This window comes from Molossus molossus, unplaced genomic scaffold (assembly GCF_014108415.1).
Source record: "Molossus molossus isolate mMolMol1 unplaced genomic scaffold, mMolMol1.p scaffold_m16_p_7, whole genome shotgun sequence".
NCBI classification, from domain to species: Eukaryota; Metazoa; Chordata; class Mammalia; order Chiroptera; family Molossidae; genus Molossus; species Molossus molossus.
In genome coordinates this window covers 1,906,707-1,923,308 of record NW_023425401.1, presented here as the reverse complement: position 1 = coordinate 1,923,308, position 16,602 = coordinate 1,906,707, and the positions used below count along the sequence as shown (strand labels likewise).

The following is a 16,602-nucleotide window of genomic DNA, read 5'->3' as shown; positions in this document are numbered from 1 at the left end:
AGGCGACCACCAGCCCCGTGTTGCGGCCACACCCACACTGGCACCAGGAGCTCACCCGCCTGCAGCGCAGCCTGGGCCGGTCGGCACCCACCGGGGCTGGGGCCTCACCAGGGACATAGCTCCTACCGCGCCACGTTCCTGAGGGCGCACATCCAGAGGGGGCGCAGGCCTTCGGACGGGCTGGCCACCTGTGCCCAGCTGCCCTCCAGCCCCGAGTCAGCCTGGCTTTCAGCTCTCCTGGGGCTGCGACTCTCGACTCCCAGGCTGCAGGGGTTCGGGGACAGTCCCCGTTTCTCCGTAATGGCCCCAAAGCCCGGCTCTGCTGTCTGAGCCCGAGGTTCATCTCACTGGTTAGTGGCGACGTATCCAACACCTTTTCTCGGGCCCTTGTCCCCAAGCCCGTCCCGTGCCCCGGCGAAGTTACGAGATGTTTGTTGACATGAAAAGTGTGGGAAGCAGGACCGTCCCACGGATCGCCAAGGACCGAACCGATGTGGCGAAGCCGGGCTACTCTCAGGCCACGCGTGTACCTCAGGGTCACAGGTGTGCACCCTCGTTGGCTCATGTTTATTGAAATTTGACTGTTTGACGTATTATATGTGTTTTGTTGCAACGCCATGGATGAGGAGGCAGCATCACTCGGAATGAACAGAAGGCGATCCTAGAACAGATGCATCCATCATACCAAGGCGTGACTTCGGGGTCCCAGCTTCGGGACCCCTGAAACGACGAGTGCGGAGCCGAGGGCCCGGGTGCTGCCTCTTTCTCGCCGACAGTGGCCCTTCACTGAAGGGGGAACTACAAACACCCCTCTCGGCTCGTCCGCATCACGCCTTCAGTCCCTGTCCTGTCTGTTCACACATTTAACTAAATAAAAACAGGACGATGGTGCTTAGAGTCTGCCCGGTTTCCGAGACACACGAGGACACGCACCACAGGTTTCTAGCTCGTACGTCACGACCTCCCACAGGACGGGCGCTGGGCTGCTTTTGTGACCCGGACGCCACCTCCCGGGCTGCAGGGCCCACGCGCTGACCCACCTGTGGGTCCTTCTGCCTCCCTGCTACCTGGGGACCCTTCGTGACGTTCTTCCGTGCAAATGGCCCTCAACATCACGGTGTTTTCCCTTTAAGCAGGGAAAGCAAGGGTGTGCCAAGATCTGCGGATTCACTGGCTCATGGGAACACAGCATGATGGAGAAAGGCCTGTCTCTGAGCCAGACCGTGAGTCTGACTCTGAGTTTGCTGTTGGAGCTCGCTCACGTCACAGGACTACTGCGTCCGTGTCCTTACAATGAAGAGGGGGCACATGCCAGTCCCCGGGGAGAGACGGGGGCCCCGCCCCGATGGGAAAGGCCTGGACAGGTGCATGAATGTTGGCCAGCGGAGACCACCTAGATTCCTTTTCATCATTAAAAATTCCCATTTATCGCATTTTCTCACAGAGAGGAGAGGGACAAGGTGAAGTGGCCAGACTCGCCCCTTCTAACCCCAGGTTCGCCAAGTGTGCAGCCTCCCTCCCTACGATGCTCAGGAGCGGGTATTCTCGTGGTGCCCGGGGGCAGAGGCAGAGCTGCAGGGGTGCCCCCACGGCGGGTGCTCCCCAACTCTGCACGCTGTGGGTCTCTGGCGTGCTGACCTGTGCGGGCCTGTGCTCCCCCAGACCCCAGGGCCCACCTGACCTTTCTTCTCTCCTGCCTCAGCCTGACGGCAGACGGGACATAGCAGACGAGTCCTGTCACCTCGTCGCTGTCTTTGGAAGGACAGAGAGACAAAGGGGTCACAGGAGGAGACCGAGTGACGTCCCGCCAGGGGTGGGCAACTCACCCCCTCCTCGGTCACTCTTGGAGTTCTGCTGCCCGCCGGATGTGGTGGAGAGGTCTTCGGGGACGGGCATGGGCTCGTCGCCCTCATCTGGAGTGTCACTGACTGGAGGGCTTTCCTTCCCTGAGGAGAAAGGCAGGAGCGTGAGTTTTGGGGGTGCGGTCCCTGCTGGGGCAGCGGTCACCGGGGACAACCTGCAGGGAAGGCCAGGGTACTGGGACCTCACCCTGGCTTCAGAGGTGGTGGCGGCGGCAAAGCACATATGTCACATGTTAGAGAGGATCACTTACAGTTCTGGGGAGTGTGTGTGTGCACGTGTATGCGTGTGCATGTGTGTGCACATATCTGCACCTGTGTGCACACACCCACGTTTATGTACCGTAGGTAACACGGGGCGATGCACATTCTTCATCAGAATAAACTGTCTTTCCCAGACACTGTCGTGAACACTTCTCCACGCCGGTGGCCACGCTGCCACATTCAGTGTAATGCCCGTGTCACGGCCATGCCCGGAGCGACAGGCAGCCGCATGTCCAAGCTCTTCACACACGAGCCGACTGTCCTCCTGCAGGGTGTCCTGATTTACCCTCCTCCACCTGGTGTCACCACAGCCCACACGACTTTGACCTGGGGTCACGGGACCGGGCCCCTGTCAGAGCGGCAGGTGCTGGCATGCGCCCTGGTCCGGATGGCTCGCGGGTACCAGCCTGAAGCCCGGGGGCAGGGCCCGGGAAGAGGGGCAGGGAGAGCGCAGGCCGAGGGTCCGCCTGGCGGGCACGGATCCTCACCTTGGAAACGTGAACATAAAGGGGAACACACGAAGCAGTTTGCCCAAGGCAAGGGCCTCTCACGGTGCCCCTGCCGGCCCCGCCTGACCGGGAACGAAGTCCAGCCCCAGGCCCCAGCCGTGGGGACTCACGCCCTCTCAGCCCCTGACCCTGGGAGGCCACGGCGTGTAGGAAATGCTCCTTCCCTTGGAATGGGAACCCCGTCTCTTCTAGCCTTCAGGACCCAACTTCACCCGAGCGAGGAGACCTAAACACCTGCCAGGATCCGCGGGTGAGGCCCCAGGCTGGTGCAAAGCGCCCTTCAGGGAGCAGCCCGGGGGGCACTGCGTCCCACAGGAGGCGAAGAGGAGGACAGAGCGGGCTGGCCTGCGGCGGGCTGGCTCTGGGCTCTCGGGCGGGAGGGCCGCGGATGTGCCCGAGGGCCCGGGGAGGGCAGCGTGGAGGTGCCGTGTTTGGGTGACGCCTCCCAGCACTGCAAGACCAGAGCGAGCGCCCACCCGTGGGGCACGCCCCTCCCTAGAATCACTTAGAACTGCCCAGGCACCGAGGCAGAGCTCTGGGGAACAGCCCTGCACCTTCTGGGACTCGGACATCAGCATGGAACACCCCAGCTTCGCTGTCCTCCCCACGCCGGGCATATTTTGAGAAAGAGCATTCTGTGCGTCCTCGGAGGGCCAAGCCCGGATGAGTAAAGGTGGGCATGATCACAGGACCTTCCGGGAGAAACATGAGGCCAGAGGCACGGGTTACAAGTGCTCGGGCCCTGCAGTCGTGTAGGACAGCATGAACGTGTCCACTGCCCCAGACAGAAGAGCTGGGAAGTAACGACAGCTGAGTGTCTCTGTTGCTCCTGCCTCATTTCACAGTGGGGGAGACTCGGGATACGAGAATGCAGGCCGGACACCAGCCAGCGGACAGCTTTCTCCTACAACCGCCCAGAGGGCTGGTTTCAGGGAGGGGTTCGGACAAGTCTCTCTCACTCTCTCAAACCCTGGGTGAGAATAATCTTACCCAGAACCTCAGTAGATAAAGCCAGTCTTCTCCGTACAGCGGGGACGCCACAGGGCGGGCAGGCTGGACGACCAGAGACCCAGGCCACCTGCTTTCGTAAAGACCCCCACGGTGCCCCACCGGCCTGGCTGAGACCCTGGTCCAACCAACTGACCGATGGGCAGAGGTGTGTCTTTGTCATGAGCAGCTGTCGGTTTCAGGACCTGGGAGCGGAGGCTGAGAAACTACCTTTACGACCCTGTTTTCTCGCCCAATCTCCTCCCCCCACCCCCACCCCCCGATAACTTGGGAGCTCCCTGACATCTGGGACCCTGCAGATCCAGGGCGGGAGCTGGGACGGGGGGCACAAAGAACCAGGACTTATCCAGTGAAGGCAAGTCGACTCTCTGCCCAGTCCACGCTGACATATGTCCAAATAGCTCAGGATGACTTTTTAAAAAAAGAACGGATCTGTTTATAAGGAAACAAGACAAACTTCAACGTATCGAGGACGTCTGGCTGCAGGGGACTGACCGATGGCCCCCGGTCTGCGAAGTGGCTGCAGAGCCGGGCCCTCGGACCTGGGGTACCCTCCCTGCTGGAGGTGTCCACGCTGGACACGTACTCCCTCGTGGGACCCTTCGTGAGAGGGAAAAATATCTTTGTGTGTGGATTTTAAGCAGATTTGCCCAGTTAACCCTTTGGAATACAAAACCACAGAAAGATGATGAAAGTTACAAAGATGAAGTTATTAAATCAAGTCAACCCCTCCCAAATATTAACACACTGTGACTAGAAGTCAGCTGACCTGGGATCTAGTTCCAGTTTGACCAATTCTGAGACTGATGGGAACACGAACTAAGTCACCTCTTTAAGATTCTTCCAAGAGTAAAATGAGGCCAAAAAAACACACATGACTTTGGCTTAGCTGACAGGAGTGAGGGATAAAATAATAATAATGTGTATGAATGCTAACATGCTGAGTGTACAAGATTATTTGTAAACTGTAACCATAGAAACATAAGGCATGTGTAGCTCCGAGCACCCACCTCTCCCCTAAGAGTATGCACAACCACACACATATGCACACACATGTGCATACACACAGATGCATACATTCATGCACATATGCAGTGCATGTGATACACGCAGATGCACTCACAAATACATGCACACACATGGATGTACATGCACACAGGCGCACACATGTATGCACATGCATGTGCGCACACATGCACGTGCATGCTCACACATGTACACACAGCACACAATGCACATGCACACACGTGGGTGTATATGCACACAGGTGTATGCAGGTGCACACATGAATGTACATGTGTGTGCACATACAAACATGCATGCTCTCACACATGCATGCGTATGCTCACACATGCACACATACATGCACACACACTGTGGACAGCAAGAAAGCAAGTGCTGAAGTGGAATAATTTAGGTGGGGCAGTATCATTTCACTTATTTAGAAAAATGAAGAAAACTTATCAACTCATATTTAATTTACCTACTGCCATGTTTCAAACAAAGCATCACCTCTGAGAAGTGTTCTGGGGCAAATTAAATGAGAAAATTGTATAATTAGCTCACAGCAGCAGCAAACAATTTCTCAAGTAGACTGTGCTTCACCCAGCCCAGCTCTGTGACTCCCGGTCGCCCAAACGCGTGAGTGTTTAGTCCGTGCAATCACGCAGCTGAACGTCATTCCAGGGTAAGTGAAAACTCGGGACGTGGACTCTCAGCTCCCAGGACAGCAGAGGAGCCTCGGCCAGGGTGTGTCTGCTCCCTGGGGGTCTCCGGTCAGTTCCCGGGATCCAGCCTCAGCTCCCTGCACCCAGATGCTGCCGCCGGTAACCTCGTCACTGGTTCTCGAAGAGGCGACATGAGAACAATGTCTGCGCAGGGTTTGTAAACTGAGAGCATGAAATCGACGTGACTGACTACAACTGACATTCCTGTGGGCACGCGGACACGTTTCCCGAGGCGGATTCTGTGTGTCCACAGAGCCCGCTTCTTGTTTCCCTGTCCCAGCAGACATGGCAAAGACCACAGGGACACATCCAGTAGAGTTTCAGGGTCACAGGAGCCGGAGGGAGCTCAGCGAACTGGCTCAAGCCCCGTATATTGGAGACAACAGTAGTGTCCCGGGAGGCGAGGGGCACGGTCTCAGGCCACACTGGGGCAGAGATGGGCGGCTCCCACAGGTCTGTCAGTTCCCACATCCCCGCCCCCCCGACCCTTCCCTTAGAAACCCAAAGTGAACAACGCACACACATGAACCTCTTTGGAAAGACTGCAGAAGGAGAGAGACCCCGTGCTGAGAGCGTGAATGAGATGTTCCCTAAGGGACCGGGGACATGCTTCAGGTAGGACTGTCCTCCAACAGCGGGGTGCAAGGCGCCGTGTGCTGGGTGCTGCCGTCCACACCACACTGCACACCGTCCGGATAACCCGGGAAAGGCAGAGTCGGCGGTTCAAAAGCTGCCAGGTAGCAAGTCTTTCTCTGTTTTTCAAGTGAGTATTTCACATCTGTTAGGTGGACCCCTACGAAACTGCTGATATTAAAACATTGCCTTCCCGTCCGCCTGCGGTCCTGAGAGACCCGGGTTCGGTTCCCGCTAAGGGCGCGTACCTCGGTTGCAGTTTGTCCCCGGCCCTGGTCGGTTGTGCGGGTGGCAGCCACTCGATGTGTCCCTTTCACGTCCATGTTTCTCTCTCTCTCTCTTCCTCTCTCTCCCTCCCACTCTACCTGAACAAAAAATGGGAAAATGTCCTCGGGTGAGGATAAAAAAACAAACAAACAAACAAAAAAAAACATTGCCTTCCCTGGGAAAGTGGGCACTTCTTAGGCATAACTCAGAAAAAGTCTATTTTTTTCTTTCCTGTGGACAGAGCGTGACGTTGAATAAAGTGATGGGGAAACAGGACGGTTCTGTAACACATTCCCCAGATTTCCAGTCAGGAACAGGTCCTCCGGTTTGGCTAGATGTATTCCGTGGTTCCCTAACTGTCACGTCCCTCAACTTCAGAAACAAAAGAGAAGTGACGTCCTTTGGTGTAATCAGGAAGCAGAAAAGACCTTTCAGATCTTGGGTGAAAACGCCGACTCTAAATGCTCAGGTCACTATGGAGAAGGCTCCAGGCTTACCACCAACCAACATGTCACTAGTGTTTCAGAAGAACCCTGTCCTCTGCTGACAAACCTCCCATCGTTCTACGGAGAGCTGACCTTTTGGGGTAGTCTTGTGTCATGAAGCCCCTCCCCCCGAGACCCGCCCCTTAAACAGCCAGAGCCCAGGACTGATGTGTTGCCATTTCTGTCACCGAGATCAGAATGTTCCTCGGACAAAACATGTGGAGCCGCCCAGGCCGGGCCTTCAGCTGGGCCCGGGCACCTGCGGTCACAAGGGGTCCCCTCTTCAGATCCGTCATGCGAACCCGGGCGAGAGCAGGGGCGGAGTGCAGAGGGGCCGATCAGCGGGCGAGTCTCTCTTCGCTCGGAATTCTAACGTCCTGTGTCTGACATGCTCACCACCCCAGCCACAGGGCAAGGCTGACGTGGGGGACCCCTTCCCGGGGAAGGGCCTCACAGCCCCACCTCTGCAGGAACCAGACCCCTGCCGGCCGCGTGGGAGGCTTTGGAGGCCCAGGTTCTGTCTGCACGGACATGGTTCTGGTTGTTGTTGTCACAATTCCGCTTCCAAAGCACATGCTTGCGGGAAATACATTCCAGTAACGTGTTTCTGCGTTTCTTCCACAACCACCCCTTCCTTCTGTCGCCAGTTCACCAAGAGGAAGCCCGGAATGGGAAGTATCCATGAGAATTATTCTAAGTGTGCGTGCGTGCGAGTATGTGTGTGTGAGTGTGTGTGTGTGCGCGTGTGTTGTGTGTGTGAGTGCATGTGTTTGAGTGTGTGTGTGTGTTGTGTCTGTGAGTGTGCGTGTATGTGTGTGTTGTGAGTGTGTGTGTGTTTGTGTGAGTGTGTGTGAGTGTGTGAGTGCACATGAGTATGTGAGCACGAGCGAGTTTGTGAGAGTGTGTGTGTGCATGTGTTTGAGTGCGTGTGTGGGTGAGTGTTGTGAGTGTCTGTGAGTGTGCGTGTGAGTATGTGTGTGAGTGTGTGTGTTGTGAGTGTGTGTTTGTGTGAGTGTGTGTGTGTTGTGAGTGTGTGCGAGTGCACACGAGTATGTGTACACGAGTGAGTGTGTGAGAATGTGTGTGTGCATGTGTGTTTGAGTGCGTGTGTGTGTGTTGAGTGTGAATGTGCGTGTGTGTGAGTGTGTTTGTGAGTGTGAGTGTGTGAGTGTGTGTGAGAGTGGGGGGGCATGTTTTCACGTGACGGAACAGGACCCCAGATTGCTCTCCTTCACGTCCGCATGTACCTGCCCTCCTTCCACGGTAGCCTGTTCCCCTCCTTGCTGAGAGCTGCGTGAACAAGGACGCGATGGACCATGGTTTTCGAATGTGAGCACCAGCGTCACTGTGACACGAGCTTAAACACTCTGTGCGCCGTGAGCGTGTCTCTCGGGGAAACGCCAGCACCCACTTCTGTTTGCAGGGAGAGGACCAAACTCGCTGGCAGTGTCCCCCCCGCTGTGCCTCCAGTGCCTGAATGCCCGGCGGAACGCGAGCTTCGGGCTTGTTCGCTGCAGCCGGACAGCCGAGGTCCAGGCTGGGCACACGACAGCAGCAGCGGCAGAGAGGAGGGAGAGGCCGTCGGTGACAAGCGGTGGGTCTGTCTCCAGTGGGCAGAACGTGAGTCTCCTCCCCTGCCCGCCTCAGAGGAGCCGCACACCCCGGTCCTGCCCGCCTCAGGGGAGCCGCACACCCCGGTCCTGCCCGCCTCAGGGGAGCCGCACACCCCGGTCCTGCCCGCCTCAGGGGAGCCGCACACCCCGGTCCTGCCTGCCTCAGGGGAGCCGCACACCCCGGTCCTGCCCGCCTCAGGGGAGCCGCACACCTCGATCCTGCTGTCCATCCTGAGACCGAGAGGCCGAATCCAACGAGAACTGGAAACCAGTAGGGGCTGGCCGGCTGGGCCCAGGGCACAGTTCAGGCCATTCTCCCAGAGAGGCCCCCTGGGGTCGACCAGGAGCCCGTACGGCTCCAGAACATAAAATACTGAAAACCCCTGGAGGCTGATTTTGCTGCTGGACACCTGCCCCCCGACCCAGGTACAGCACAGACAGAAGGTGGTTTCCTCACCTATGAACTTGGGAGCGGGGCAGGCCACCCAGTGGGCCTCTGTGACCCACTCACAGGCCTCGCCTCCTCCCACCTGCTGCTCCAGGGGCCGGGTCCCTGCCGTGAGAGGCTGCACCCAACACGGCTTGAAATAAGCCAATGGGGTGACGGGGAGCAAGGCTGCCTCCACGCTTAGCAGGTACTCTGAAGTGTGCCCCAAACTTCTCGGGAAACTTTCTCCTTCTCGGGCTCCTCCCTCCTTCCCTTCCTTTTCCTCACTTTTAAACAAGGTCCTTGGCATGTGTTTGGGTCGAGAGAAGATCAGTCAGTCGCCACCCCCCATGAGTACCCACATATGTTGAATCCTTCCCAGTTGCTCTCAGATTTAATAGGACAATGAACGGTCACTTGGAGAATTCCGGCTCAGGCTCCCCAGTTGGGATGGCCTCGAAGAGTGGACGTGAGACACCGACACGCATTCCATCTTGGTTTCTTGTCCCTTGTGCACAGAAGCCCCCGCTGTCGCCCTGGGAGCATCCCCGTGACCTCTGGCCCCCAGGGGAGCGGGCCTCACGGAACCCGAGCAGCATCCCTCAAGGGTCTCACCTGAAACTTGGGACATGTCTTGACCCTCATCACCGTCCATTGTCCTCGGGTTATCTGGGGAAGAGAGGAAGGGATTTCAGTTTAGAGCCAAGTACCAGCGAGACAGGCGCGCGCTGAGCGAGGTTTTCTGCCAAGAACAATGCGTTTCTCTCCGCGCTCACTTTGCCGGAGCATCAGGCGGGTGCAGGCCTTGATCCTTTAAAAAACAGCATTACAAAGATTTATAAAAATATCATTACCAGCACAGGAGGACCAAATTTGTTATTTATTGTTAATTTCCTCCTGCATAATAACCCAAAATGCAAACCGACTGCAACAAAATTAAGCAGAAAATTAAATGGCCCTGGGTCATTGTAGGCACAGAATTCATTCTCCTGGCTGATCCATAGTTATGTTCTTTCTAATTTACTGAGCATGCATCGATGAACCTTGAGTCAGCTTGGTGACACGCGCACAATCAGCAATCAAAAAAACGAAGCAATTTGCCGAAGAATGTCTCATTTACCCAGGCAGGCTGCATATCTGAGCGGCGCGCACCCTCCGTCCATCAATAATGAATACACCTCGAGCCTGGCAGATGGGCCGCGCAGGCGCTTCCGCCTTTGTCCCCGCGCTTGGGGCCTGGCCGGGGACTCCGCCGCGCTCTCGCGAGGGAGAAGTGAAGCCGCCACAGCAGCCACGCGCGGCCTGGACAGGCCCGAACCTTCCTGTTTTGCTGACAGGTGGCTGGCTCCTCAGACTCGTTTTAAAAGAGAAAACCAACCGGGAAGAGCTTCCCGTGGGTGGCGACCGTGAACGTTTCACAGGCCGCCCGGCCGGGGGCCACCAGGGCAGGTCAGGTCCGTGGGCGGAGGGCTGGGTGTGCTGTGGTCAGCACGCGGGGTCCTGGCCGGCGCCTGGGAGGGCTCGGGTGGCCCCGGTCGACGACAGCCAGAGGTGATCTCAACAACCCTGCCCACGGCTGGGCCACCTTCAGAGGAGAGCCCTCGCCAACCAGCAAACGGGTCTGTTTGCTGACTCTCAATCAGGTCACCGTCCCCTGGGGGCCACCTCTGTCTCTGGTTCAATGTGTGGTGGGTCTGAGCTGTGTCCTGTCTACAGCGGAGACCTGGACACGGGTGGAGGGCTCAGGGGCCCCACCCTCTCCATTGAGGGTGACAACTGTGCAGGCAGACGCCACGCATGTAGTCATGGAGCATGTGGCACACACAGGCCCCATTCCAGAGACATCCATCATAGGCACGCGGTCAGGAACGCGTGTGGCGCTCACCTACTTCTGAAAGCCCCCAAGGAGTCTGAGGTGGCCTGAGTTTCCAAGGCTGCCGTGTGGCTTGGGCCCAGCAGGGGACCACAGGAAAGGCTGCATGGTCCACCAGCCCTGCTGCCCGGGACCGAGGGCCCAGCAGCCCAGAGGCGAACGGGACACCAGCGCCCGGGTTCCCAGACCACTGTGCCCAGTCCAGCAAAGAAGCAACAAGCGATGACTCAAAACTTGTAGAACAACGATGAAGAAACAAGGACGACTCGGGGAGACGCTGCCTGGTGACTGGGGCGCAGGTCTCGGACACGCAGCCAGCGTCCGCCGGCCCGGCTCTGGAAGGTGCTGGACTGGCGGGGAGACCCTCGCAGACCCCAGCCGGAGGCAGCACAGCCTCTGCCGCGCAGTCTGGACGCTCGCACCGGCCGTCTCCCTCCGGGGGGACACGATGCTCACCACGTGTTTCTAGAGGGGCCAAGCCCACAATCCCGCCAGCCAGGTCCACCCATTGTCCGCGGTGCGCACACAGCTGTGCAGACAGATGGCTGAGCACGTCCCAGACACGCTGCTGCAAGCTGCCTCCCGTTGAACACTGCGCCGCCACTGGTTTGCGAACCTCACCCGCACCGTCCCCTTGACGGCGACGCGCTGTCCGTGTAGGGAGCCGTCACTCCGCTCCCCACTGTCTACACAAGTTATGCCCAATTAAAAGGAAAAAGTGTGTCTTAAGGCCGGACAAAGCGTCTGCCAGCGTGCCTCTGGGGACCCTCCGGGGTGCTGTCGGGGGCAGGACCCACCAGCACCGACTTCAGCACCACAGTCCCTGCACGTCCGTCCGTCCGGGCGGCTGGAGGTGAGGACACGTCACAAAAGAGCAAACTGATGCTCTGCCCGCGGCCGATGCCCAGAGCAGGCTCTGCTGGCGGGAGCTCAGTCCTCTCAGCGGTGTTCCTGTGCCCAGGGCGGGTGGGGGAGGGCGCCTTCCGGAGCAGCCCTGCCTCGGCCGCTGTCCTCACAGGGGGCGCAGACGCGTTCAGAGCCGCCGCTCAGCCCGAGGGCTGGATCTCTGTGGACAGCCCGGTTCCATGTCACTAAGTATCCCCGCCCGCCGCCCCCAGCACATGGACTCCTTGGGTCTGAGCCTCACAGATACGCTCATCCTCACTCCCAGCCCCGCTGGACATCACGCTGCTCCGCGGGGCGCCCTGGGCCCCTGCTGGGCTGTCCCCACTCTCTGACGCCCCGAGTAATGAGGAACAGGGCGCAGCCTTCCAGCCTGCTCCAGACCCTGCGACTCTCGTGGCTGGGCCAGCCTGATGTCACAGGGGCGACTTGACAAGTTCCCTCACGCTTCCCCAAACCCCGAATTTGCATCTCTTGGGATTAAAAAAAAATTTTTAAAGTGGCTTTTCTGTAACAGCGACTTTGCTTTTAGGCAAAGACTGGAGGACTAGTCCAAGAGGGGACTGTCTGAGGAAGAGGACACCATCCGTCCAAGACTGGGCGGCCCTGGGTGCCCAGCAGGGCGGTGAAGCCCCAGCTGCCCCCAGCTGCCCCCCAGCTGCTCCCAGATCCAGCACCCCGCTCCGAGCCCCCTGAGCCCTTCCCCACGCAGAGCAGGACCCCGTGTCGTGGGGACACCAGAACGCAGGCTCCTCAGGCTCACGAGGAGTTCACACTCAGAAAGAGGGGTGTTGACCCCGGAAGCGAATGAGCGGCTTCTTTTCGCGAACCTTCACCTGACGAACACCGAGACCAGCAGGTCCGTGAAGGGAGATGCCAGGAGTCATCACTTCACAGGACCACGCCGAGATTCTGTCCTCTGCACGGAAAACTCAGGACACGCAGAGGCACCGTGAGGGACTCGCCTGTGCACGTGCCCGAGTCTGAGCCTCGCACACGGGATGCAGAGTCAGTGACGCCCCGCGAGACGGAGGCCGTCCACGGGGGACACAGCTCGCTGTCACAGGCACCCCCGCTCCAAATCCTGCGGGCTCACCGGTCTGGAAGTCTGTCTGTCCCTCCCTCCCTCTGTCTCCATCTCGGCATCTCTCGGGCCCTTCTGGGGAAGCAGGAGCCAGCGGCGCTCGCCTGGTCAGCTCGGTGGAGGTGGCGTTTTGATGACTTTGGAGAACAGGATGTGGAGGATAAAGCAGAAGACCCGGACGGCAGGGGCCGGCAGCCCACAGCCCGCTGGTCCCCCCCGCGGCCACACCGGGGACCGGGGACCTTCCCAGGAGCTTCCCTTGGGGACAATGAGACATTTTGGAAACACCCTCCTGGCCTTGCCTGTCTCTCTTCCTTCCACAGCCAAGAGGGCCTGGAACCTGCTGTCCCCGGGGAGGCGGCCGAGCACCCTGGGCCGGGCACCCTGCCTGAAGGGCACCCTCACGGCTGCCTGCAAGTGACCCAAGGCCGAGAGCCCAGGAGCCACGAGGCCACGGGCAGGGGAAGGGGTCGTCCTCGGACCCTCCTGGAGTCCTCAGTGTGCCCTCTCTTCTCTGGGATGAGCACCCCTCATCCCAAGATTTGCTCTGAAAAGGTGAGTCTGGGTTTATGAAGTCAGAGGTAAAGGTCGCCTGTCAAAACCACAATTCGATTCCTCTTCGAGCCGCCCAAACGCACACCTGCAGCGCGGCACACACGGCGGCGACGGCCCAGGGCCACCGCAGCCGCCGCCACTGCCGACCCCGCTCTGCAGGTCCCAGCGGCCGCCTGCCCCTTCCTTACCCCCCAGAACAACACGCGCACGAGCATGACGCGCAGCGTAGCTCTGGACGGACGAGCGCTGAGAGCAAACCGCCACCGTCTCAGCACGAGGAAAAAGTGGTCTTTGTGACTCTGTGCTGTGATAGAGGTTGGCTAGATTGGTTGTGGCGATCATTTCGCAATATATAAAAGTATATAAATATCAACTCGGTACGTTGCACGTCTGAAACTAATGTAATGCTGTGTCAAATACATCTCAATAAGACAGACAGAAAAGACATGCATCCAGACGTGCAGACAGGACGTGCAGACAGACATCCAGACGTGCAGACAGACATCTAGACGTGCAGACAGACATCCAGACATAGACATGCTTCCCCTCCCTGAGCCCGTCTAGGTAATCGTCTGCCCAGTAATATTTCATTACATTTTGGGGGTACATTATATATGCCAGAAAAGCTTGGTGAAGGAAAGCTATTGGTATGGGGTAGCTTTATTTAAACAGCCTCCTGTGAGCCCGGCATCTCACAGGGATGCTACTGAGGTCCCGGCCAGGGAACATCGTCCTCCCTGTCCAGTTTTATTTGGGCATCTGGCATGGGGCCCGGAGGAGGTCCAGTATTCAATACCCATGTGCCAAATGTGTATATTTAATCTCAAACCATATTATCATTATTATACATAACCCATATTATTATTTGCATTTTATAGATAAGAAAACCAAGGCTAAGAAAGAAGGAGCCAGCCAAAGGGCACACATCTTGTAGACAATAGAGCTGAGTTTGGAACCCATGACCACGCCATGGTGACACCTTTTCACCCTACTGTTCCTGCCGGTCAGAACTTCAAAGTCCAGCGTCGCTAATCCTACGTTTCAAATATGTTACCTGCACCTCGGCAGAAAACAAGCATGTTCTTTGGAATACTCTGCTAGTCACCCCAATCCCCCCCAAACTTCTGCACTGTTTTTACATTCTGCTTGTCAGGTCCTCTGTGCACCGCTGACTTGTCCTCCCTGACAAGTGGTGTCGCTCTACGGTTACATGGGTGACTTCCTGAGGCACAGTGACGCTTGTTTGGAAGGGGGCGGGCTTGGGGGGGGGGGGCCACCAGAACCCTAGCCTATAATCTATTTCAAACGCCTTAGGTCACAGCCCTCTGTAAGAAAAGCCATTATTCCAGCGCAGAGAACGTCCTTCCATTTTCCGACGAGCAGGTTTTATTTCTGCCAATCTCTCATATCACTGTGCATCACACTGTCCCTTGGAAAAGGCGACGTGCCAAGAGAAAGGACAGGCAATCTGTGGGCCTTTGTGTCGCGTCCGGGGGACCTTATAGGTTTTCCCGACACCCTGACAAAAAGGCCGGGGCGCACAGAGGAACTTCTGCGCCCTGATTTCATTTCGGAATCTTTTCATGTTGCAAAAATTAGCTGCCAATCCGCACGTGTGCGTGATGACTCCGCAGAGGACTGCCGACGCAGTTCGTAATGAAAAGCAAGATCCACGCAGGACGGCAGGGAATTCAATTCGGCTTTTCCCGCCACCCCCCCCTCTCCCCCGTTTAACTGGCCACAGAAAACGCCTCGGTGGTTTGTTCTGCCGTGAACCTGCCTTCTGAGGGCGAGTTAGCTCAGACGGGCGACTCGGCGCTCACAGTGTCTTCCTGAGACAGGAACTCGGGTGTGGACGAGAAGGGTTGGAGGGAACCAGGACCCCTCTGCGGAACGCAGTAGGGCCACGCGGTGGGAAACAGTCTCAGCAAGAGGCGGTTCCCACAGGGGCCAAGGGACCGCGGGGATATTTCACGGCATGGAGCCTCCTCACTCGAAGGAAAAGAGATGGGCGATGTTGCAGGAGGGTTTTCAAAAGCTGGAGGAGCTGGGTGGAGACGCACTGCTGTCAGGACCGGGGCCGAGCTGCGTGCCACTGGCCAGGGCCGTCCTGGCCTCACTCCTGAGTCTGCCCTGCGCCGGGTGTGCCCTCCTGCCCCGGGTGTGCCCTCCCGTGGCGGGCAGGGGCTTCCTGGGAGCACCTTGCATCCCTGGCTCCCGGAGCAGGTCCTGTGGATGCAGCTGCCACACTCCCCACGACACCGGCCGGCCAGGCCTTTTCCTGACTCCTCCGACCTCCCAGTAGGCACCTCCTCCTCAGCAGCTTCCTCAAATACAAATGGCTTTTTACACTTCATCACTTAAAAAAAAAATCTAAATTTAGACTCATTTTCTTCTACCCTCTTCCCGATTTCAGAAGCCCCTCAGGCATGGCCAGCCACAGCAACAAAACGAGACCTGCATCTTAAAACACCTTAAACTGTCCCGAGAAGGACTCTCGCAGCGAAGCCCGAAGTGCCGCTGCCCCCTCCCTGCTATGAAGTGCACGGGCAGCGGGGCCCAGCAACCTGCGTCCCTATTATTTTCAAAGCCGCCCCCCCCTTTAGAAGCAGATAAATGCAAAGCCTCGGTGTGTAACTGGTTTCTACTAGGAGGCGGTCACACGGAGGCGGGTTCCTCCCTGCGCCCTCCTGGCGGTGACGTTATCTCGGCCCACCAGTAGATTCCTCCCCGCGGACATGTTCACACTCCCAGTGAAGACTGCAGATAGAGGAAACCTACTTGCTCACCCACAACATCCCCCAAGATGCACCTGGGAGCCGCGGGCCCGGCACGACCATGTGCCTCTGCCGGAGACGCGTTTGCAGAAGTTTCTTTGGTGAAAGCTGGTTTATTTCCACCCAAGGAAGTAAAATTATGCAAATGCGCATGGATTTGTCCAGTTGTTTACAAATCCACAGATGTGTGCATTACCATCTCCGGGAAGCTATTGTCATTTCCCCATTGAGGACACTGTCTTAGGAGCTGCACTTTTTTTTTTTTTTCTCTCCCATTTTGTTAAGTCTCTACTGTCCAGCGGGTGGTGAGACCAGACTTGCGAATCTGGAGACAAACACAGAGACACCATGCTCCAGAGCTGGCACACGCCGGGTTAGGTGCTGCCCAGACCCCTTGGCTCCTGCTGCGCACGGTGCGGAGGCTGCCTGGCCGCCTCTCGGGGCGATGTCGTTGCCGCTCCCAGAGGAGGGGATGCACCTTCGATGACTCCCTGGCACATGCTTTCCGGGCTGATGCAAAGTCCTACTCCGAGAATGTGCACCCGGGCTCCGTTCCCTCACAACACCCCCGATTACTAACTACAATCCATCAAACTGAGGCAACTTTTCATAAAAGTT

At 57.8% G+C, this 16,602-nt stretch overlaps 1 protein-coding gene across 14 annotated transcripts in view; it reads right to left on the bottom strand.

Annotated features, from left to right (window-relative positions):
- The window catches only part of IKZF1 (IKAROS family zinc finger 1), an 80,892-nt gene that overhangs the window by 57,924 nt on the left and 6,366 nt on the right, over positions 1–16,602 (bottom strand). For 6 of the 14 annotated variants that reach the window (XM_036247632.1, XM_036247631.1, XM_036247630.1 and 3 more), the window contains exons 2-3: positions 9,408–9,461; positions 1,827–1,946 (exon numbers count right to left, since the gene is read on the bottom strand). In XM_036247632.1, coding sequence (XP_036103525.1) covers positions 1,827–1,946; positions 9,408–9,447 — 160 coding nt within the window. In that variant the 5' untranslated portion in view covers positions 9,448–9,461. Of the gene's footprint in view, positions 1–1,826; positions 1,947–2,202; positions 2,320–3,186; positions 3,325–3,622; positions 3,819–5,123; positions 5,149–9,080; positions 9,118–9,154; positions 9,301–9,407; positions 9,468–16,602 lie in introns of those variants that run through there. The other 8 variants (XM_036247627.1, XM_036247629.1, XM_036247637.1 and 5 more) reach the window with 6 other exon arrangements.